The 23,399-nt window shown below is 41.3% G+C and overlaps 1 protein-coding gene across 5 annotated transcripts in view; it reads left to right on the top strand.

The window, feature by feature from the left end:
- The window catches only part of ZNF462 (zinc finger protein 462), a 140,923-nt gene that overhangs the window by 108,297 nt on the left and 9,227 nt on the right, over nucleotides 1–23,399 (top strand). For all 5 annotated transcript variants that reach the window (XM_036496544.2, XM_004580928.4, XM_058672423.1 and 2 more), the window contains exons 10-11: nucleotides 5,630–5,853; nucleotides 21,976–22,108. In XM_036496544.2, the coding sequence (XP_036352437.2) occupies nucleotides 5,630–5,853; nucleotides 21,976–22,108 (357 nt within the window). The remainder of the gene's footprint in view (nucleotides 1–5,629; nucleotides 5,854–21,975; nucleotides 22,109–23,399) is intronic.

The raw sequence follows: 23,399 nt of genomic DNA, 5'->3' as shown, positions 1-23,399 counted from the left end.
TTTATTTATTTTTTTATTGCAAAGTCATATATATAGAAAGAAGGAGAGGCAGAAAGGAAGATCCTCCATTCAGTGATTCACCCCCAAGTGACTGCAACGACTGGAGCTGCTCCAATCCGAAGCCAGGATCCAGGGGCTCTTCCAGGTCTCCCATGAGAATGCAGGGTCCCAAGGCTTTGAGCCATCCTTGACTGCTTTCCCAGGCCACAAGCAGGGAGCTGGATGGGAAGCAGGGCTGCTGGGATTAGAAGCGGTGCCCATACGATGTTAGCTGCTAGGCCATTGCACCAGGCCCAGGTACATTCATTTCTGAGTACTGGGGCAACATCATTTGGTTGATTGGCTTTAAACAGCAGAAATGTACTGTCAAGGTTGTAGAGGCCAAAAGTCTGCAACTGAGATGATCACAAGGCTGTTGATAGTCCTGGGGTTCGTTGCCCTGCCTTGGCTTGTAACTGCAACACTTTTTGCCCCTACCTACGTGAGTCTTCCTCCCTGTATGTATCTGTGTACCTTCTCCTCTTTACACCACCAGTCATTCACTTAGATTCTGATCCAGTATGGCTACATCTCAGCCAATTATGTCTGCAAAGATTCTGAATATCAGAAGAGTCACATTCTAGATTCCAACTAGACAGAAATCTCTGGGGAGTACTGTTCAGCCCACTCTTTGAGGGAACAATTTAATAAACCAGTGAGGTCAGTGGAAGCCATGTGTGTTTTGCAGTATGCTCTTAGAATATTCTAGAAGCCTGGAAAGACTAGGAAGCAAACTAGGACAAGCGCATTCTGGCCAAATTACGGAGGGTTTGGATACTAATGTAGAAGTCTGAACTTTACTCAGTAGAAAGATGAGAAGCCAGAACAAATTTTGATAAGGTTAATGATTACACACCTGTCGTACATGAGTTTATGGACGATTGAAAGCAAAGGATTATTAGACCCATCTCTTTCAGAAATTAGGAATTTAGCTCAGATCAGCATTTGATGAGATTGGCTTTCATCTGATGAGTTTAACTTGGGAGAAATTGAGGTTGGTGATAAGACTTTTACTAGCTTTTCATTCATTTCATATATATTAGCATCATTTTAAGCTGTAGCGATACAACCATGAAGAGTCAGGCAGAAAAAGGTAATATTCTGCTTATTCATGACAGCCAATCAATTGTTCCTTCTCTGTTCATGCCCCCGCCCCACCTACACACACATACACTTTCATGTGTATATATGAAGGTGCTTCCAAACAGTTAGTAGAAAATAGAATTAAGGAAAAGATAGCGCATAAAAACTTTGAAATCCATGCGTAGATTTCTCTTGGTAAACATGCTACATGAACATTTTGAAGACCCTGTGTACTGTGGATATGCGTATATCCTGCTAGTTCTGTCTCAGAGAATACTGATTAGTGTATGCATTGTATCTCTGCTAAAAATGTAGGTGCCTGTAGGAGGTACATTGCCAAAAGATACCCCATCCCGCATACATCTTGAGCCCCTGTCCCATTAAATATTATTTGCTCTGGGACGTCCCTCTGATGCTCGTTCACGCCTTGAAGTCCTCTCCCTGTGATACTCACACCCCCTTGGTGTCTGGGCACTATGACTGACATGTCCTGCACGTTGGTGCTGAGTCAAGAGATGTGACTCCGCCTGCAGGAACCTCCCTTATTCTCTTCTTTCGCTATGTAGTGCTGGCTCAGCTGACTCAGTTTACCCATCCAGTCATCATGAGGTCAAAGTCATGAAGGGTAGACAGCAAAGGGAACTGAGACAGTGTCGTGTCCCTCTTTGGGACCATCTATAGTGCCCAGAGCAGCTGCTGTGAAGGTAAGCAGGCACATTTGCAATTCTTAGGTCCCTCAGACTCACCTTTAGGTCATGCTACAGCTGTGCCAACATCTGCTTTGCACCCTTAGAGTGAGGCCATGAAAGTGGACACAGGTTAAAGTTTAAAGGTTCAACAGAGTACTGCCAAATATTTGTAAGACAGCACAGGAGCTTCTTCTGGGTCTCCCAAGCAAGTGCAGGGCCCAGAGCTTTGGGGCATCCTCCACTGTTTTCCCAGGCCATAGACAGGGAGCTGGATGGGAAGTGGAGCAACCAGGACACAAGCCAGCACCCATATGGGATCCTGGCACATGCAAGGCGAGGACTTTAGTCACTAGACTGCTACGCTGGGCCCGTATTTTTCATCTCTTCCTGCTTCATTTAGATGTGGCACATTCTAGGAAGGAAACCCGTGTGCGTTGTGTTCTGCTGTTCAGGAAGAATTTTTCGCGGTGATTCTGGATTCCACCATGGTGTGGCTTTTCATGGATTTGAGCCAAAGCAACGCTGCTGTGGCTGCGATTCTTGCCGATTTTTCCCCCTGAGCTCCACAGGAGCTTGACAGCAATGCACTTCTCAGCTCTGACTGCTCCACGGTGAGCGTGCCCGTGGGCTTCCGTGTGGCAGGGATCCGGGAGCCAGGCTCTGCCACACCAGCCGCCTTCTGAGGAGGAGGAGGAGGAGGAGAGAGACACAATCCACCCTGGAGTCCAACTGGAAAGTCATAATATTTTGCAACCAGCGCTGAAAGCTGACTCACAGTAAGTGTGATTCAGGCCTGGGTTTCTTACCCAAGGTAATTTTGAGAGGTGTGAAGTCAAGAAAGACCCACAGTTGTCACTGCCCCCATAAAAAAAGCTGTGAGCCCTGAGCGTCTGTACCCGAGGCAGGGCCCAGGCCTTCCTTACCTGGAAGCATTCCAGTCTCTAAGTTTATGTCCTGAGCTTGCCTAGTAATGAATAACCTCATTCAGCAAATGCTGTCATTCATTTGCTCACCTTTCAAAGTCTGGCTTGTTTATTTGTTATCTTTTTTTTTTTAATCTTGGTCATGTTTGCTGTATTTTGAGAAAAGTAATAAGGTTGACTTTTTTTCTAAAATTGGTGTCTTAGTAGGAATCCATGTACTTGAGAGACTTGGTACAAATGGGAAGATAGTGTGTAAGCAGAGAAATGACCCCTTTTCAATCCAGAAGATGCTTGAAAGGTATTCAAGAGGCCAATGGTTACCTTCAAAATCGGAATCCTCTTTATGTTTTAAAACATTAGGGGAAAGCGATGTGCAAGTACATAGAGCAGGTGTCTGGGGAGTGAGATTAAGTGAGCTTTTCTCAGGGGCTGAGGGGGAGGACGCTGGCTGAGGTCACAGACTTGTAACCTGGGAACTGTGACTTTGAGGAAGTGACTTCATTGATCAGTTCTCAGTTGCCGCGTCAGTCAACAAGAAAATGGACTGGCTTTGCAGGGCGTTTAAGAGAGTAAAACAACACAAAGAGGGCACGACACCCAGCAGTGCTTGGAACACAGTCAACTGGAGTGTCATTTACATTCATTGTTATTATTTGACCGTAGGTGTGTTATTCTGGATATTCATGACTTTGGGTAAAATTCACCTGGGACACAGAGTAAAACTGGAAACTGCTAAGAAAACTAACCAAAATGGGAGAGGGATTGCGGAGGAGACTTATAAAAAGGAAAGAACTGATTACTTACTATGGGAAGTAAGCACGGGAAAGTGACTGAATGGCTATTGGAAGGTGTTGGGACAAGACAGCATCCAGAGCAAACATAGAGAGCACCAAGGCGGTGGTCTTGAGGAAGGAACCAGTGAGATTCGTGGCAACCCTTACAAGAAACACCATACTCCGGTCGGTGGGGGGTGGTTCCCGTGGTGCCAGGGGCACCAGTGCCCGTAGAATCTTACCCAGAGCAGTGGCAGTTGATGCCTGATCCTTTGCTTAGAGCACTGATTCTCACCTGGGGGCTGATCTTGCTTCCCAGATTACGCGTCTCTGGAGGCACTTTAGGTTTTCCAAAGTGGAAAATGGCGCCACTGGCACCTAGTAGGTGGAGGGCACGGAGGCTGATGAACATCCTACACTGCACGGGACAGCGTACACACGCACACACAGTTCTCCAGCCCCTAAGTGGTAGTCTTTCTATTGTCAAGAAAGCCTGGGTTAGAGGACTTAGCATATCCCAGTCTGAGCTTCCCAAGACTCACTAGTTTATGCCGAAGTATTTTTTCCTCCGTTTATACCAAACCATGGAACTGAATAGTTACAAGGCTGTTAAACATTTGCTATTCTAAGAAAATGTGTGGATTACATTATAATCATGTGTTTCTTAGCTGTCTGCTATACTTTGGTTTAAAAATATTTATATTTCTAAATAAGCGGCTGACTCTTTGTATAGGGAAAATAACATATGCATTAAAGCTCCAGGAAGTATGTTGCAGACACCACCTTCCACGCTTCCTCTGCCCAGCGTTTTGCTGGCCAGTTAATCACTGCATTGAAGGACTCGCAAGGCAGCCACTGCCCTGCAGTTAGAATGTTACAGTTGAGACTCTGGCATGATGTTGGGTGTGGAGCTTCCCTCAGTGACCAAACACAGGCCAAAGGGCCAAAGAGGGGCTCCCAAGGGTGACATCAGCACATAAAATCCTGATCCTCTGGCAACGTGGCCACTCAGTGACTCCAGGAAGGATTCACGCCTTCCTGACTTTAAGCCATTGCTGTTTCTAAATGATGTAAGGATTGTTGTATGCGTCCACTTGTAAACTTTCAGAGTCTTCTAAAATCCAGACACAGCATGAGAACACATGCTATATTTGATTCTTGCATAAATAGCACAGATTTTAATTTTATCCCAGTTTTGGATATCTGGCGCGTGCGCTGATGCTCTGGGCAGACTGGTGTGAAATTTAATTTGAGCAGTTAAACACAAGGGTGAGAGAGTGCAGAATAAACAAGCACACACACTTCCAGCCTTACAGCATTTGGCATGTTAACGGGAAAAACGCCCGAATCCTCTCTCTCTTTTATTTTTTTCTCCTCTTCTGACAATCAGATTACAGATTGTCTGAAAAGGCACAAATCCTCCACATTTCCCACGCAACCCCCGCTTCTCCCTGAACATTTTCTTGTGGCCATTGCGTGTTCATGAGCTCTCCATAGCGGGACGTGGGAGTTTTAGTGGATGGAAGGTGTCTGTGTGTCCTTGTGCTCAGGTTCGGTATTGTATTGGAGATCCCCTTGCTTTCAGGACAAGAGGAAGAGTCGCGTGGAGAAAGGGAAACTGAATGGAACTGGAGAGTGGGAAATGATGCTGGGTAAACCTGCTTTCTCATCTCAACTTTGCCGTTGGTGATGTCTGTGGCTTTTGAAGAGTAACTTCAAGACTCCTCCCTCACTGTAGATCCAGCCCTGATAATGCTTGCTGGAGGAAGGCACATGGACTGATGATCCTTGCCATGATCATTAACATTGGGTCACTTTCACTCCCCCTGCCCTAATCAGCTCCATTCAGGAATCAACAAACACTTTGCAGCCCTCCCCACCTCTTTTTTTTAAGTTACTCTGGATAGTAAGTACGAAAAAGCTTTTGCTGTTGTTTTGCTGGAGGAAGCTGTTGCTTTGGGAGCCCAGGAAAAGCAAGCGTGCATGTGTGTGCAGTGCACTGATGCAGACCCAGGAAAGGTAGCAACACCGAATGAGTGATTTTCTTCTTATATTCCAAAGAAAGAACATCTGCTTGCCTTCAGTAAAACTTCCCATCTTTCCATTCAATTTGTTTCCACAGAAGAGCGAGTTGTCCCCATTGAAGTGTGCCGTTCCAAACTGTCAAAATACTTGCAGGGAGTCGTTTTCCGCTGTGATAAGTGTACCTTCACCTGCTCCAGTGACGAGAGCCTCCAGCAACACATAGAAAAGCACAATGAACTGAAACCTTATAAATGCCAGCTCTGCTACTATGAGACCAAGCACACGGAGGAACTGGACGGCCACCTTCGGGATGAGCATAAGGTACTTGCCTGGGATTTCCTGCCTCCCACCCTTAACACAGCCGTGGGGAGGGGCCACCCTGGGAAACAGAGCTGAATTGAGCCACACCCACTAGGTGGAAGATAGAAACATGAGCAAAGATAAAGTGAGATGTAGTTGGTTCTGTTACAAAAGACGGGTAAAAGATCCTTTCAGAAAATTATAAAACGCAGATGGGAGAAGGGCGATCACTCGTAAGTTCCATCGCCTGGATGCAGCTGTTTAACATTTTTTGTCTTTTTTTCTATGTCCACTTGCATTGATTTTACATAATTGTGATTATACTCTACTTAATATATTAAATCTTGCTCTTTTTTTCCATTATAACAAGGATATTTTCTATATTTAAAATGTTTTATCACAGGGTTGACAAGCTTTCTCCAAAAGACCAGGTAGAAAAGAATTTCAGCTTCACAAGGCAAATAGAGTTTCGGTGGTCAAGTATTTAATTCAGCCATTATAGCAAGAAAATAGCCACAGACAATGTGTAGAAGAACAGATGGGAATTTTTCCCAGTAAAACTTTAGTTCACAAGTAGGCAGCATGCTATGTGGTCAGCTGATCACTCTGCTAACTGATCTATTTGAACATGCGTCAAAAGGTTCCTAGAACACTGCAATTGAATGACGTTTATTTTGGTGCATTTTTGTTTGTTTGTTTTAAATCCTTACACAGGGGACCATGGGCTAGGCCTGTCCGTTCCATGCTGACATTCTGTGCTGGGTGCCAGTTTGAGTCCTGGCTGCTCCACTTTTGATCCAGCTTCCTGTTAATATGCCTGGCGAGGCAGCAAAAGATGGCCCAAGTAGTTGGAGGCCAGGATGGATTTCTTAGCCCAGGTCTGGCTGTTATAGGCATTGCACAAGTATGGAAAATCTCTTTATCTGTCTCTTCTTTTCTGTTGCTATGCCTTTCAGATCAATTAATTAAGTAACCCTTTTAAAAATACATGCATAATTATTTTGTAGTACATATTTTGTGTAAACTTTTCGGGACCCTTAACATGCATGAATTTCGTTTTTTTGTTGTTGTTGTTGCAACAAATGGGTGCTGATTTGAGTCCTGGCTAGTCCACTTGCAATCTAGATTCTTGGTAGTGTTCCTGGGATAGCAGTGGAGGATGGCCCAGCTGCTTGTACCCCTGCACCTCCATGAGATACCCAGAAGAAGTTCCAGGCTCCCAGATTCAATCTGACACAGCTTTTGCCTTTGGAGCCATTTGGGGAGTGAATCAGAAGACAGAAGATTTCTCTGTCTCTTCTGTCTGTAATTCTGCCTTTCAAAGTATTTTAAAATAATAATAATCGGGCCCAGCACAATAACGTAGTGGTTAAGGTTCTTGCCTTGAACGCACCAGGATCCCATATGGGCTCCGGTTCTAATCCCAGCGGCCCTGCTTCCCATCCAGCTCCCTGCTTTTGTGGCCTGGGAAAGCAGTTGAGGACAGCCCAAAGCCTTGGGACTCTGCACCCACGTGGGAGACCTAAAGGAGGCTCCTGGCTTCAGATTGGCTCAGCTCCAGCCGTTGCGGCCACTTGGGGAGTGAGTGAACCATCAGATGGAAGATCTTCCTCTCTGTCTCTCCTCCTCTCTATATATCTGCCTTTCCGATAAAAATAAATAAATCTTTAAATAATAATAATAATAATCATCATCATCATCGTCAATCTTTGGCAACAAGATTTTTACACCATGGGGGTAATCCCAGTACCTATGAAATTGTGTCATGTAATGCAATGTAATTAATGAATAAATGAATATTTAAAAAAAAAAAAGATTTTTACACCATGATAAACTTGACCTCCAATTCCATTTTCTAAAGATATTTTGAAGCGAATGCTTTCTTTGGGGAGAATTGATTGACTGGATTATTGGAGGACACAAAATACAGAGTTTGTAACAGAAGTCTCTCCCAAAGATTTGTCAATCAGAGTGTGGTGAAAATCATACCCTACGACCTTCTCTGTCTGCCCTGGGCTTATTGCTATATCCTGAGCTGAGACAGTTATTTTTGATTTTTGCATATTACCCCGAGCAGAGGAGGAGTTAGTATTTGTCTCCTGAGAAAAGCCTACTGACATGCTGTCTTAGGTGACCAAGGATTCCAAAACACGTACAAAATGTTCAACTAAGACATAATGGACAGAACTTCTGACATTGTTTCTTTTGCCTCGCACTGCATTTTTTATCAATGGAAACAGGCCTCTTCTTTTCTGAGCTGAGTTACCTGGATCTAAGGATTAGAATTTGTCTTTGGGGTGGGTGTTCAGGGAGCAAGCCCACTTTGTCACCTGTCCCCAGTGGTTCTGTGGTCACCTCTCTGCTTCGGAATGTGTCTATTTCTCAATGTGCCTGCCTAGAAGGTAGAAACAGAGAAGAAACATCTGAATTAGCTCCTTAAGAAAATTTCCTGTTCTTTCTACTGCCTGGACATGTCTCCCCAAACTTAAGGACATACCAGTTCATCTGCTGCAAACCATGCTTCCTTTATTCATCTTATCTTGTTTATGTAGCCACTTCTGACCGTTTTATTTTAGTTTTACATTTTTAGGCTGCTGTCACGGGACATGGCAAATCAGGAAGGTCAATTCTTCCCCTGTTGTTGCACTGGGGAAATGCGGACAGAGTTAGAACCAATAGCAGACGTGGACCCAGAGCCTTCGTGAGCTGAGGCTTTGGGATACAAGTCAGGGAAATGGGCACAATATAGATCTTTTGGAACCCAAAGGACCTGGGTCTTCATCTTTTCTCCACTGTCGTCTGTGTGTGCTTTGGCAAATTACCTAAATCACGGGATCTATTTTCTGATTTATAAACAGGTATCATGACACCTTTCTCAGAAACTACGTGTGATTAACTGACGGCCATTTATTTCCTCCGCTTGGAGACTCGCTGTGTTTCTCACAACACTTGTGTGTTGGATTGGACCCAGAATAATAACAGTGGGACCTATCTTAAAGGCAGTTCTGTTCCCAAAGGCCTAAAACATATTGTAAAATCACTAGTTACACCTTGCATTTTAAGAGGCAACTTTTCATATGATATGAGTATTTTCACGATGCCATATTATATTCTTTAATTTTTCTCTTTCTCCCAGCTGACTAGCTTATTCAATCCTATGAGCACCTAACTGAGGCTAAGGAACTAAGAAATTACCACTTTGAGCACACCTAATGATTTTCATCTTTGTCTCAATTGTTATTAGGTTTATGAGACTCATACTTGATAGCAACACTGTTTTCCATTTTCAATTCCTCCTCTTTCTCCTATATGCTGAACAAAATGTCACTAGGAATTTTGAAATAATTGTCCAAACATGATTATGTAAATAAAGAGGGCAGTGCTGTTGGAGCAGTTTTGGGCTGACAGAGTGACATTATGCTGTAGTTAAAAACAGTCACTTTATCAGGATGAAGGTCATACAGAAGGTTGATTTCCACATTCTTCGAAGAGGTACAAGGGTAATCAATGTACAATCGAAAGAGGATTTTGCTGACAATTTAAATGACCATAGGCATAAGAAAGGGAAAAAAAACACAACTTTTTATTCATAGGCATTTCAGTTATTGTAGGTAGTAAATTCTGTCTGAAAAATCTATAGAAAAGCTACCAGAACGTTAGTGAGTTCATCCACATTGCAGGAAATAAGATGACTACGTTAAAATCAGTTCTATTTCTATGTACTACTAGTGCACAACCTGAAAATGAAATTTTACACAGATAAATTCCACATATAGTAGCATCAAAAAGAAAAAAATGCCTAAAGATTGGTGACCTTGGATAGCAGTGGGCGATGATGCCTGTACCCATGTTGGAGACCTGGATGAAGCTCCTGGTTTCAGTATGGCCCAGCCCTAAACATTGTCCCCATTTAGGGAGTGAGTCAGTGGTTGAAAGATCTTTCTCCCTCTCCGTGTAACTCTTTTAAGTAAATCTTTAAAAACTAAAAAGAATAAATTTAACTGGAGAATGGCAAGCACCATACACGGAAAATTTTAAAATATGATTGTAAAAAATATAAACTACATTCGTGTAATATATACTATGTTCATAGATTAGAATATTCAATGTTTCTTCCAATATTGAATTACAGATTCAGCATAATTTTTTTCTGTTTAATTTCTTTCAAAATCAAGAGATTTTGTGTGTGTGTGTGTATGTGTGTGTTAGAAATTTCACAAGCCAATCAATCCTGGAGTTTTTATGGAACGACAATGACTTGAAATAGCCAACACAATGTGGAAGAAAGAGGAAAGTTGGGGAACCAACCTTTCTTAATTTCATACTTCATACAAAGCTACAATGATTGAGATAAGCTGGTACTAGTATAAATACATAGATAAATACATAAATTCTTGGTACAAAAGAGAAAAATCCAGAAATGGACTATCATTATCATTTTCATGTATATGGTAGGTTGCTTTTTAAAAAGTTAATATAATAGGAAAGGAGTAATTTTTCAAAAATGGTGTTGAATTGAAGCAATTGAATTTGTGTATATAAATTAAAACCCTTGACCCTTACATTGCTATATACAACAATTCAGTCTGAACAGATCATAAATATATGAGCTAAAACTATGAAATTTTGACAATAATAGAAAATTATGTGACCTTGGGTTAAGTAGAAAGACATTAGATATGACACAAAAGCTATCAACATTAAAGAAAATGATCAGTAAATTACACATGTCATCGAAATCAAACTTTTGATCTTCAGAAGACATTATTTAAATGAAAAACAATCAACAATGTGGAAGCAAATATCTGCAAAGTAACTATCTAACAAAGGACTTTGGCCAAAATATAAAACTCTTATAACTCAATACTAGGAAGATAAGCAACTTAAGCCAAAATGAGCAGAAGGTTTGAAGACACTCTAGCAAACAGAATATCCAGTGACAAATAAGTACATGGGGGAGATGCTCAACATGATTCTCCTAGGAAAATGCAAACTAAAGCAACAGGAAAATTGTGCCACTCACCCACTGGAATGGCTGAGTTAAGGGGTTGGTAGTATCATGTATGCAAAAATGTGGAAAAACTGGAAATCCCGTGTATTTTGGATACAGCTACTTTGGAGCAGTTTAGCAGTTGTTTCTGAGGTTAAGGTATGCATAGCAATGAACCACGCAATCCAACTCCCCGAAGGCGAACTGACAAGCAAAATTTAGTCTATTCATGCAATCAAATATATCTCATCAATAAAAGGGAATGAGCTGTATTGATACTCTGGACAAAATGAGTGAATCTCAAAGCTCATATTAGATGGACATAAGCCAGACACAAAAGACTGTATGTTTTATTATTCTGCTTAGGAAATTCCTAGAAAAGGTGAAATTACACAGAAAAGTAAACAAGAGACTGACTGAAGCTAGAGTTTACAAAGCCTACAAAAGAATTTCTTTGAGTGGTAAGAAGGAATCCTTTTTTATTTTTGGAAGTCAGAGTTACAAAGAGGGAGGGAGAAACATCTTCCATCTGCTGGTTCACTCCCTGGTGGTCACAATGACCAATGTTGATTCAAGCTGAAGCCAGGACCACACATGAGTGACAGAGGTCCAACACTCCATCTTCTTGCTAGCTTTCCAGGCCATTGACAGGAAGCTGGATGAGAAGTAGGGGACAGGCAGAACTCAAACTGGGATGTCTGGCCTTACTTGCTATGCCGTAACACCAATCCCAGAAGTGAATTCTCCAAATATGCTAAAAATTGAACTATTCTCTTAAAAAGTTCAGTATGTTATGCCTCAATATCTAAGACATATATAAATTTCCCAGAATCCAGTGTATAGTAGATCCTCAACAAATGTTTGTTTCCTTCATTGTTTTCCCATTAAGTTGATCCTGAGAACAGATAACTTGGCAAATATATTCAAGATGCAGATTAATGGATAAAATATCAAAACTGAAAATGGAGGACCAATGCCAGTTCACGTCCTGGTTGCTGTGCTTCCAATACAGCTCCCTGCTAGTGCACCTAAGAAGGGAATAGTATGGCTGCCTGCATGGAAGACCCAGATGGAATTCCAGGCGCTTTCGTCAGCATTGCCCAGCCCTGTATATTTAGGGAGAATATCAACAGATGAAGGCGTCTCTCCTGTCTCCCTCTATGTCTCATTGCCTTCAAATAAATATGTGAAATTAAATTGATTTTTAAAATAAAATATGAAATGGATTTAGCTATTGGCTCAATGGTAGAGTTCATTTATTGTATTTTTCTTTCAGTAAGACTAAAGATTGAGATCATTGTTCTTTAGATTCTTCTACAAGTAGCTTTCAGTAAGCTCCTGTGGAAGAGAAAACGTGTCAAAATAACTTAGAAGGATGTATTTTTCAGTCAGGTGATTTTATTAATCAGAACTGGACTCCCGGTTTCTGCATCCAAAGGTTGTAAAACTCAGGAATGCCTCTAAAAGTGTCAAGCTTTCCTGTTCATGGCCTGGACAGAATAGTGGTAACAGCAGGAAGAGTCCTTGAACTCAAATATATCATCCCATTTAAGAACCTAAATGTCAAGTGCACTTGATTTAGGCTGCTATGTTTATCCGCAGAAGTCAGAGGGCAGTAGAGAAAGCATGACAATCAGAACCCTCATTTTAGAGGTAACAAATAAAATCTTGTTCTCTTAGACCTTTATCTGTGTGCCAGTGAGCAAAGGATCACAAGTAATCTCCTAGGATCCAAAGCAAACAGAGCAGGCTATTGAAATTTTATTCTTTCATCCTTTGACTCTGACCTTTAAAAAAAAAAAACCCCTCCTAGGTCCTCTAGAATGTTGCCTATTGTGGGCTCTCTTGCAATCTTTTTCTTCTCTTTCTCTGAGTTAAACACACATGCACACACCTACACACACACACACACACACACACTGAAATTATCAGTGATGAGCAGTGCTAGTGAAATATAAGGACATCCCAGACAGAAACAGTCCTCTCTTTTCCCACATTCTATCATTGTCATCAACCACTTACTCTGCGATGTAAATATCTGTTTTCATTTTAAAACTTGTGTGTATAATATCTGCATTTGAAGTGAATATGGCAAAATGTTTGAAATTAAAATAAAATGAAATTTATTCTTTAAAAAACTCCTGAAGACTTGAAATTGTGAAATAATCAAGCCATACATATCTCACATTTGAAAACCATGTCTACTTTTTTGCTTTAAAAAAAAATTAAGTCTTTTTGATACCTTATTAGTGTTCTGTATGATTTGTTATCTCTTTGCTACTTTAGAGAACAAAAATATATTATCTCCAAATTGGTTTGGTCATAAAATTGTTCTGTTCTGTATATTAAATTTAGACGGGTAGACTATTCAGGCAATACACATTCACTAATTGAATTTAGTTTAAAATGTTTTTAATATTTTATACAAATGGAGTCTTAGGCAGCCAACCTCTAAGAAGCTCATATCTCTTCCTTTTTGCTAGTTTGGGGAAAATAGCAGAACATTAAACTGAGAAGGAAACTCCAATGGGTTAGTTATTTCAGTAAAATTGTTCATTCAGTTTTTTGGCCTACCAAAATACACAGTGGCAAGAGGTCATGGAAAGCATTTACCTCGAGAAAAGGAAATAATGATAATTAAAAGGAAGAATCTTCTTCCACTCCAAATCAGAAAACACACCTTTGGCCACGTTTTTTGGATTGTATTTCATCTCTAAACTAAATACTAGCCAGCTTTCATTGTATCAGTTCCAGAGATTTTCTCCAGAAAATGGTCATTACAACTTGCTTTGATTTGTCAGCAACATATCAGAATATATAGAACCAGAAGCAGATGAGCAGGAGGGATCACCATTTTTCAGAACAGTATTTCTCAAGCAGACATTTGAAGACATTCTTTACCTATAACCTTTGAAATTGTCTACTAAACTCCCCAGTGAAAACCAGCTGCTCAAATGGAAACTTCCATAGACCCTCCTGCTTCCTTTCTCATATTCGTTCTGTATCTCTCTCTTTTTACAGAGTACCCAGCATCCAATGCAAGGATCCATCAGAAAACAAATCAATAAATGAAATCACTTTTCCAATAGGGAACTTTATGTATCTTGTTTATTCATGTTAAGCAAAATGAGATGGCACCCTCAGCATCTTGGTCTCTGCCCGTCAGGTCCCGGAGCTTTGGCCAAGAGCTCTGCTGCCCAACCATAAAGCCCAGAGATGCTCTTAATGATGCCTTTCTGAGTCCTTGTGCCCGGAGTTGTGCTAAGACTTTCTAAATGAATTGACATAGAACAGACTTTGGCTAATTCAGGTTTGGCAAAATGAGTTTTTTGATTGATTTTAGACCTACCAACATCTTTGAATTCTGTGCTGCATACCTTTCTGAGTACTTGATGCTCATTTGTTCTTACTCTTCTTGGATGAAGTTTTTTGGTTTTTTTGGGGTTTTTTATTTTTAAGAAGAAAAACTCTTAAATCAGGCTACTGTTATTTCACATCAGGTTTTTTAACAGGACATTATCATTAATAGCCTTTCCCTCATTTTTCTTGTGGTCAGCTAGTATAACCATGTAGTATTTATGTATTTGGTGAGAAATTTTGCATTTCTACACATAACTTGCATTATAATGAGACATGCTTGAGTTGTGCTATCTGAATTTGTGAGTTTTAATCCTGGCTTTATTACTTTATGTTCTGTCTTCTTCTTCCATAAATATGGGGAATAACAATATCTTACAGAATGCTTGTAAAGGGTTAAATGAATGGCATAACTACTACTGCTTCTATTCTGAGCCCTTAATAGACATTTGATAAGTATTGAAACAAATCCCTGCAAGGAGTATTCAATGTAATTCTCTCATTGCCAAGCAAATTTATTTTATGGGATGTAGATCTTATGGCAATATTGTGAATTCTTTGTACTTTATGATCTCCCATGGGTTTTCATGTCAGCAGTCAGTTCAAATCACATTTGTTGTGTGTCAACTAGATGACTGACCTTATGCCCTGCACAGAGCATAGAAAGTGAAATAAAAAAATGTTTGCTGTCCTGGAAGAGCATATAAACAAGTCGATGAGACATGCTTAAACAAAAATACAGCCCAGTATGTGTGTGAACGCAGTAAGTGTGTGATAAAGGTATCTATAAAATAGGGCAGAGCAGCATAATACAGAAGGTTTGGTTTTGTGGCTCATCTTCCACAGAATTGTCATTACTGCCTAACTAGTTGCTGTGGCTGAATCTCTTTTTTCCTCCTGCTTTATTGAAGTATGATTGACAAACCACAATTGTTTATCATTATCTAGGGATGTAATAAGCGGAGAGAAGGAAAGGACCCCTTGTGGAAATGTAAATTAGAATAGCCATTATGGAAAATATTGTGCAGGTTCCTCAAAAATTAAAAATGCAGCTTCTCCATGACCCAGCAAACCTGTATTTGAATTTCCAAAAACCAAATCAATGCCGCAAAGAGATACTGGCCTCTCGTGTTCGCTAGAGCACTGTTAGAAATTCAGGACTCGGAAACAGTCTAGGCGTCGAGCGATGGATACATAAAGAAGATGCTGTGTCTACATACAGTGGAATATTACTAAACCATAAAAAAGAAGGGCTTCCTGCCTTTCATGACAACTTGACTAAACTTGAAATATCCTTTGTTGAAGCGGTTTTTAAAAATTATGTTGTCTATTCAAAAGGCAGAGGGACAGATAGCCGTGGGGAGACTAAGAAAAGAGATCCTCTCTCTGCCAACTCAGTCTCCACATGGTCACAGCAGCCAGAGCAGGGCCAAGCCGAAAGCAGGAGCATAGAACCCCTTCCAGGTCTTCCAGGTGTGTGTCAGGAGCTCAAGGACTTGGGCCATGTTCTGCTGCTTTCCCAGGAACATTGACAGGAAGCTGGGTGGGTAGCAGAGCTACTGGGATTCGAACTGCCCTCCCCTATGGAATGCCAGCCTTGCAAGTTGCAGTGTAACAGACTGAGCCACAGTGCCAGCCCCTCTTAAAATTGTTATAAAAACTCTGTAACTCCACAGATTTTAATTATGAGGACGTAATTTTCAGAATTCAAGAGTTTTCCTTTTTCTTTTTTACTTAGTCCTTTGACTGTCTACCTGTAAGAAGTCATACAGATCATACCTTATTGACTTTATTTCCTTCCAGCTTTTTTCCTTTCATTCCCATTCTGGTCTTTAAATACAGGAAAAGAAGATCTGTTGGATAGAGCAGCTGATATTAAAAATCAGGAATTGGCACACTGGCCTGTGAGCCAAATCTGGCTAACCATGTTTTTATATGCCCCATCGTTCTAAGAATGTTTTTGGTATTTTAAAATTATTGAAAAAAAAACAGAATAATGTCGGCTCAGATGTGACTTTATATGAAATGCAGGTTTATTGTCTACTGTTTTAAAAAAAGGGTTGTTAGAATACAGCCATACTCACCTATTGTTCGCTTTAGAGCTACCACACTTGAGCAGTGGTAAAGAGACTGGTTCAAACTGTTGGAAACGGGTTACTCTATCTGGCCCTTGACAGAGCAAGTTCGTCAGCCTGAGAATCCTCACAAGCACTGCATGTTCTGGATTTGTGACTAATCATCCTTGATGTGCAAGACAAGTCAGTGTTGTTCTCAGTTTGTATAGAAATGAGAAGTTCACTTTGGCTTAGATTTTAGCATTGACATTCAACATGTAGTGATCTGAGCATCTTGACCAAGGACCTCTAAATGTTAACTAGGAAGGAGGGGCTCATGCTTAGAAACCCTGGGAATGTGAAGTAGACTTGCTTTATCGCCAGCTCCCATGCCTGATGCCTGCACTGTAATCTGAAGGCAAAGAGTTCCAGTTTCATTCCATCAATATCAGGCATGTTTATGTCAATCTTTTCTAGGAGATGGGGCTTACCACCCTAGGACAATAACACCTGTTAACTTGGTCTTATTTGCAAGTTCCATAATACTTATTCGCATGTCACAGAACAGATCTAGACCACCTTACCAAGTGGCTAAAAGCCAGCACATAGAGAAACTGTTGTGAAATTTGAACTTAAATATGAGTCTTGAAGGGGTTTCCCAGTGTCATCATTCCTGTATTGTAGATACTACATTTGCACCTTACATTTTTGATGGACAGGCTCTGGCTTAGTGACCTTCATGGGTAAGTTTTGTGTAGGTGGGCATTCACAGCAACCTGCCTCAATACTCTTAAGGACTGTGCATTTCCACAGTCCACCTTTAAGAACACAATATAGCTAAACGACCTGTAAAGTGCCAACAATCCGCATTCTAAATCTCAAACTCCTGGGCTTTCTGTTTCTGCTTTTGTTGTGTATCTTTTGGTAAAACAAAGTAATGAACTGCTTTGCATATGAAGAGAAAAGAGTCAAACCCCTCAATGTGTCCTCAGCATCATAAGGCAGTTAGTCAAACACCAGCTCCATCTCCAAGTCCAGAAAATTGAAACATCAATGAAATCTGAGTCCTTGACTTCACCCCAGAGTTTCTCCAAAAAACAAATTTATTTATGTTTATTGGAAAGGCAAATTTACAGAGAGAAGGTAAGACAGAAAGATCTTATCCTTTGGTTCACTCCCCGAATGACCGTAACGGCTGGAGCTGAGCCAACCCAAAGCCAGAAACCAGGAGCTTCTTTCTGGTCTCCACATAGTTGCAGGTCCCAAGGACTTGGGCCATCCTCCATTGCTTCCCCAGGCCACAAGCAGGAAGCTAGATTAGAAGCAGAGCAGTGAGGACACAAACCAGCGCCTGTAAGGGATGCTGTGCTTGGAGGCAGAGGATTAACCAGCTGAACCACTGTGCCAGTCCCACCCCAGAATTTCATGTCTCAGATTTTACCTTATAAAATTAAAACTGAAAGTGGAAAAAAAACTTCAATGCAATAAGACTAAGTACTGCATTTTTAACAGTGCAAAGTCACCAATAATCCATTGTAAATTCATGAAGACATGAGGCAACTGTGGTATATCTGCTTGCTGTACTAATCTCCAATAATTCAAAATTACAGTTGTACAGGGAATGATGTGTATGCCTGGCCAAGCATCAAATGGCAGAAGGCACACGTGTGTATTTTAATATTGTACTGATGTCCATTAATAACAGGTAGAGAACAGGACTATAAAAACACAGTGACTTTTCAAAAGTTATTATGACTAGAGTGGTTGGATTTCAAATGAGTTCTTTTCTACTTTCCAAAAATTTGGTAGGCCTTTGTATGAAAGAGAAGTGTATTAAAATGGAGCTATCTAGTGACCAGGAGGTAAGAACAGCACTCACCCTAATCTGGACACCACTGAGCTTTAGCTGTGAGTGAATCTGCACTTACAGAGTTTGCAGCTCCGTCTGGGGAGAGGCCAGTCCTAGACAGTTACTAAATGGGTCTGTTCTCAAAGGGAGAGAAGCAGGATATTTAATCCTGGAAGTGGTTAGCAAAGCTCTCCTGGAGGAAGTGGCAGAGGCCAGGCTGGAAGCGTGAGGACTCAACCAGTGAAGAGGATGGCTTGAAAGAGCTCCAAGCAGAAGCAATGGTTTCTTCCAGGAACCACAGCAAGTTCAGGGTGGTGGGAGCGAGCAGGAAGACTGGTGGTAGATTAGGCAGCCCTGTAATTCAGAGACAGAAATTCAGATCTTTATCCTCAGGGCAAGCTGAGACTGACAAAGGGATGAAAATGCTCGTGTTGACCACACTGTAGAAGAGATACAAGAACAGGAGAGACTGGAGTGCAAATAGAACTAAAGACTGGGGTGTTTTACTGTAATCCAAGGAAGAGACAGTAATGGCCTCAAAAATGAACAAGTGTTTTAAATCAGGATTAATATTTGCATGGCAGACTTGGGAATTTCAAATATAGTAATAGCCCGACAGCATAGACAATTTTTATTTTTAAATCTTCTAATTGCATGGCAAAAGGCTTAGCTTTTACTTTTAAACCTTTTAATTGCTTAGCAAACATTGTAGAAGTCTCAGAACTAATCAGTCCTGGGTTAGCCGAAGATGAACACCCTATTGTGTAAATGTGACGTATTATTTTTACATTGTGCCAAATCCAAAATAGTTTTCCAGTGATGGGATGGGTGATTTTTGGAAGACACGAACAACTCACCTCCCACTACCCCCTCACCCCACCCCCCAAAAAGTCAGGAGCAAGAAGAGAAGCATTTGACTTGATGATGTCTCTTGACACCAGGAGCTCCATGAAAAGCAGGCGTTGTAACAGGGCCCCTAGAGCTGAGGATGTAGCAGCCTCGGGGAGTCTGTACTGAATGGGTGTGTGCATGCTACCAGCTGAATTAGAATTCTGGAGGATTTTTTGTCTTCCTTGGTTAATTATTTTTGTTTTCTGACGACTGCCTGTCCTTTATGTCCTAACTTTCAGTTTCTCTGGTTACTAGAAATTGGAAATGGGCAAAAAAGTGGCCCACAAAAGGTGGCCTCTTAAGCACTGGTCATTTTAAAAATAGAATCCTTCAAAAATATTTCAAAATTACTCAAACTGGAACCTTGCCTACTTTTCCTGAAATACAAGCAAGCCAGAAATCTTTTATTCAAGTATTTATATAAATTATTTTTGGTTCAGACGTACACTTTTGTGACCAAACAGAACTCCATAAATATGCACTACCAAAAGCCCAGGTTGGACATGGCCCACACACCCAGAAAGAGGAAGAAAATTACATTGGGCGGGGGAGGGGATTCTACTGTGTATCAGGTACTGTTCTTGCCTCCTTTCACAAATGACGGTATCAAGGACACAATGCATTACACTTCAATGGTTAATGATAAACCCTGATTCTGAAATGCAGGTTTCTATGACATGATCTATGTGCTTTACCTTTTGCTTTTAAATAATTAAATATAGGGCCCGGCGGCGTGGCCTAGTGGCTAAGGTCCTCGCCTTGAATGCCCCAGGATCCCATATGGGCGCCGGTTCATATCCCGGCAGCTCCACTTCCCATCCAGCTCCCTGCTTGTGGCCTGGGAAAGCAGTCGAGGACGGCCCAAAGCTTTGGGACGCTGCACCCGCGTGGGAGACCTGGAGGAGGTTCCTGGTTCCCAGCTTCGGATTGGCTCAGCACCGGCCGTTGCGGTCACTTGGGGAGTGAATCATCGGATGGAAGATCTTCCTCTCTGTCTCTCCTCTCTATATATCTGACTTTGTTATAAAATAAATAAATCTTTTAAAAATAAATAAATATATATAAACATATATATAAAGCTTTTATATAATAAAAGTAAAAAAATTAAACATTCATACAGGTGTGTATGGGTGAGGTACAGTGGATAAATCTTTGCTAGCAAACTATTGCAAGCAAGAAGCTTTGAAGACGATTAGCTGTAAACTTTAAGTAAAAAAGGGGGCAAGGGATTCCACAGTGGTCTCTTCCTTCTTCTGGCCCTGAGTTTATTCGTTTTTAAGACTGGCTCAATAAAGAGCAGAGCAAGCGGTTTACCCAGGCATTGGTAAGAGCACCTGTCCACCTTGTGCCGATTTGGTTTCAGAGTCAGCTGATCTCACTATTACAGCTCGTCTGCTTTCTCTGAGTCGTCTTCCGCTTTGAGGTGCTGCCTACCTTTTGTGCAACATGGCTGGGACAGTAATAAGTCTTTTCACAGGACGGCTGGTTGCCCTGATCCTCTGAATTTCTTTCTGTCACATTTGTCACAGTCCGTGGTGATGTTCCCATCTGCCAGGCATATGGAGTTGGTGGTGCTCGGCAAATCTTTGTTCTACCCTGGTCCCAGAGAATATTTTGGAATTGTCTTATAAATTCTCTTTCCTCTCTTGTGCCCTCATGACACTCTGTTTCAGCTGTGACAGCTACGGAAATCTGCCTTAGAAGCGAATTAATGATGTCTGCCTGTTCTTGAACTAAACTGTGAGTCTCTGGGGGCCAGAACCCACTCTCGTTCATTTTTGTCTGCTCCTCCTGGCCTCCAGCAAGAAGAACATAGCATCCTAGACAGAGGCATGGCCCATAGCTGTTTATTGCTTGGATTCTGTGCTACCTTGCAATTTCTGATCATGCCATGTGTATCATTGTAGAGGTTTTAAAAACACATTGATGAAGAAGATAAATGTTGTGCTATCATTGATAAGGAAATGCAAAATGGAAAATACAGGCTTTTCTTGGTATGGATTTTGGTTTCCCTTGAACGACCCCTGGTACTTCCACATTATTTATACAATAAAAGCCAACCATAGTTAACACTTCAAAGGGTTTTCAGGAGTTAATCTTGTAGGTTCCTCTTGAATAATCGCAGATCTGGTACATGGGTTGTGTCACCTTAAAAATAGCTGTAATGGGCCCGGCGGCGTGGCCTAGCGGCTAAAGTCCTCGCCTTGAAAGCCCCGGGATCCCATACGGGCACCAGTTCTAATCCCGGCAGCTCCACTTCCCATCCAGCTCCCTGCTTGTGGCCTGGGAAAGCAGTCAAGGACGGCCCAATGCATTGGGACCCTGCACCCGTGTGGGAGACCCGGAAGAGGTTCCAGGTTCCCGGCTTTGGATCGGCGCGCACCGGCCCATTGCGGCTCACTTGGGGAGTGAATCATTGGACGGAAGTTCTTCCTCTCTGTCTCTCCTCCTCTGTGTATATCTAGCTGTAATAAAATGAATAAATCTTTAAAAGAAAAATAGCTGTAATGATAGCACAAATACTGTTGACTTTTATTTACACTTGAGCTAAAAAAAAAATTGTCACCTGGCCTAAGTTGGAGCCACTCGGCACCCCCGGAATCACCATCGGATCATGGCAAAAATGATTGTGATGCTTACTGCTGAAGAACAGGATGCTTTTGGAGCCTCTGGTACTTGGGCAGTTTATAAAAGACACATCTTTGAATTCAACTCAGAAGATGTTATTTTTTCTTTTATTCTAAGCTTTGTGATACTGTTAGCCTCCTAATGAATACAACTCATGAGTGGGATAGTGAAAGTTCAGTGTTGAGTTGACCATCCCAAAAGAAATGGCAGAATGTGAGAATCAAGAAAAGATCCAGCTGCAGAAGAGTTAACATGAAAGTTTCTCTTGGGTCCTCAGGCTCTTTGGTCTTGGGTTCCAAGAACACTGCCATAGGAAGCTGATGTGGGAAAGGCTGTTATATTTTATATTTCCTCTTGTGTTTGGGCTTTTTCAGGTAAGCCGTAACTTTGAGCTGGTTGGACGGGTTAACTTGGATCAGCTGGAACAGATGAAGGAAAAAATGGAGAGCTGCAGTAGTGACGAGGAGGACAAGGAAGAAGAAGTGAACAGCAAGGCTGATGACACAGGTCAGTCCCTCGCAGCCCTCTTCATGCCACATGGCATCAGTGTGTCTATCCTGAGATGGAAGGCAGGCAGGAGGTTGTAGCAGGAGTAGCAGAAGGGAGTAATCCATCTTAGTTAAGCAGCAGAACAGACTGGGTTACGGGACACATCAAGGATTATGTCTTTGTAAACTGTTACCAGACATAAGAATTCCACAAAACACATTTTCTCCCTAATTATAGATACATGTTTCTTAAAAAAAAAAAAAAGGCGGGGGTGGGGATGCTTATGGTAATGATTTGTTTTTAATAAGGAACACTGGCGTCTAGGGAATTCTCAGAATAAGAACAAGCAGACAGCCCAATGGATGATATGTATTAAGAACTGAGAAGGAACTACCAATTGGACACTTACTTCAGCTGACAGCTGCTGGGGCGATCTCTGCAGAGGCGATGGAGGAGGCTGCAAAGCACTGTGGCGTCGCCACATGCCAAATGCGGAGCTTCTCCTCATATCCTGGAGCTCCGGGTTCGCTTTGTGAAAAGGAAGAGAGAGAGAGAGAGACCACATCGTTCATTCCACCCTGTAGTTATAGGATACACTGGAGAAGTTTTCATGGGATTCTTGTACTATTTTTTCCCACTTCCTATACCATGGAACTGAAACTAAAAGTTACTTTGATCTACTTCAGTTTGGAAATCCATGCATGGCTTGCTTTTTTCATAGTGTGGATTTCCCATGAGCATTTAGAAAACCCTTCCTATATGACTATATGCAAACGGTAGATTTATCAAAAACATGATAGCACACATATAAAAAAAATAAACGTACCTCCATGTGATGTGAAGAATGGCTTAATTGTTATTAGTTTGTGACCTGCTGGTTGTCACTCTGGAGCGTGTTTGTGTGCCAGGTCTAATGCTGGTGGCTTCTGAGCTACCTTTTTTCCTTAATTATATAGAGGGCTCTATCATTTGCTTGTCTGAATTTGGCCCGTTTCTGTTAATTACTATCTATATAACTGAGTAAATTATTTTATCTTCATGCGCATTTAGAATCCACAAATGATAATATCATTATTTCCTTGAGTTGCTGTAAAAAGTTTTCACCTTAAAAATTCAGATTTCTTTGAAGTTTTTTAAAATTATTGATTTTCCGGACAAATAAACAAAGTGCATATAATAGACACATAATATGATGTTTTTAAAATATCTAAATTGTTAGATGACTAAGTAGTTCATTAACATATGCATCACTTCACAGTCTCACCCAGTTTTTAGTGATAGAAACACTGAAAATCTACTCTGAACAATT

This window comes from Ochotona princeps, chromosome 14 (assembly GCF_030435755.1).
Source record: "Ochotona princeps isolate mOchPri1 chromosome 14, mOchPri1.hap1, whole genome shotgun sequence".
NCBI lineage: Eukaryota > Metazoa > Chordata > Mammalia > Lagomorpha > Ochotonidae > Ochotona > Ochotona princeps.
The sequence above is the reverse complement of the archived record's forward strand: the minus strand, read 5'-3'. Positions and strand labels throughout refer to the sequence as shown.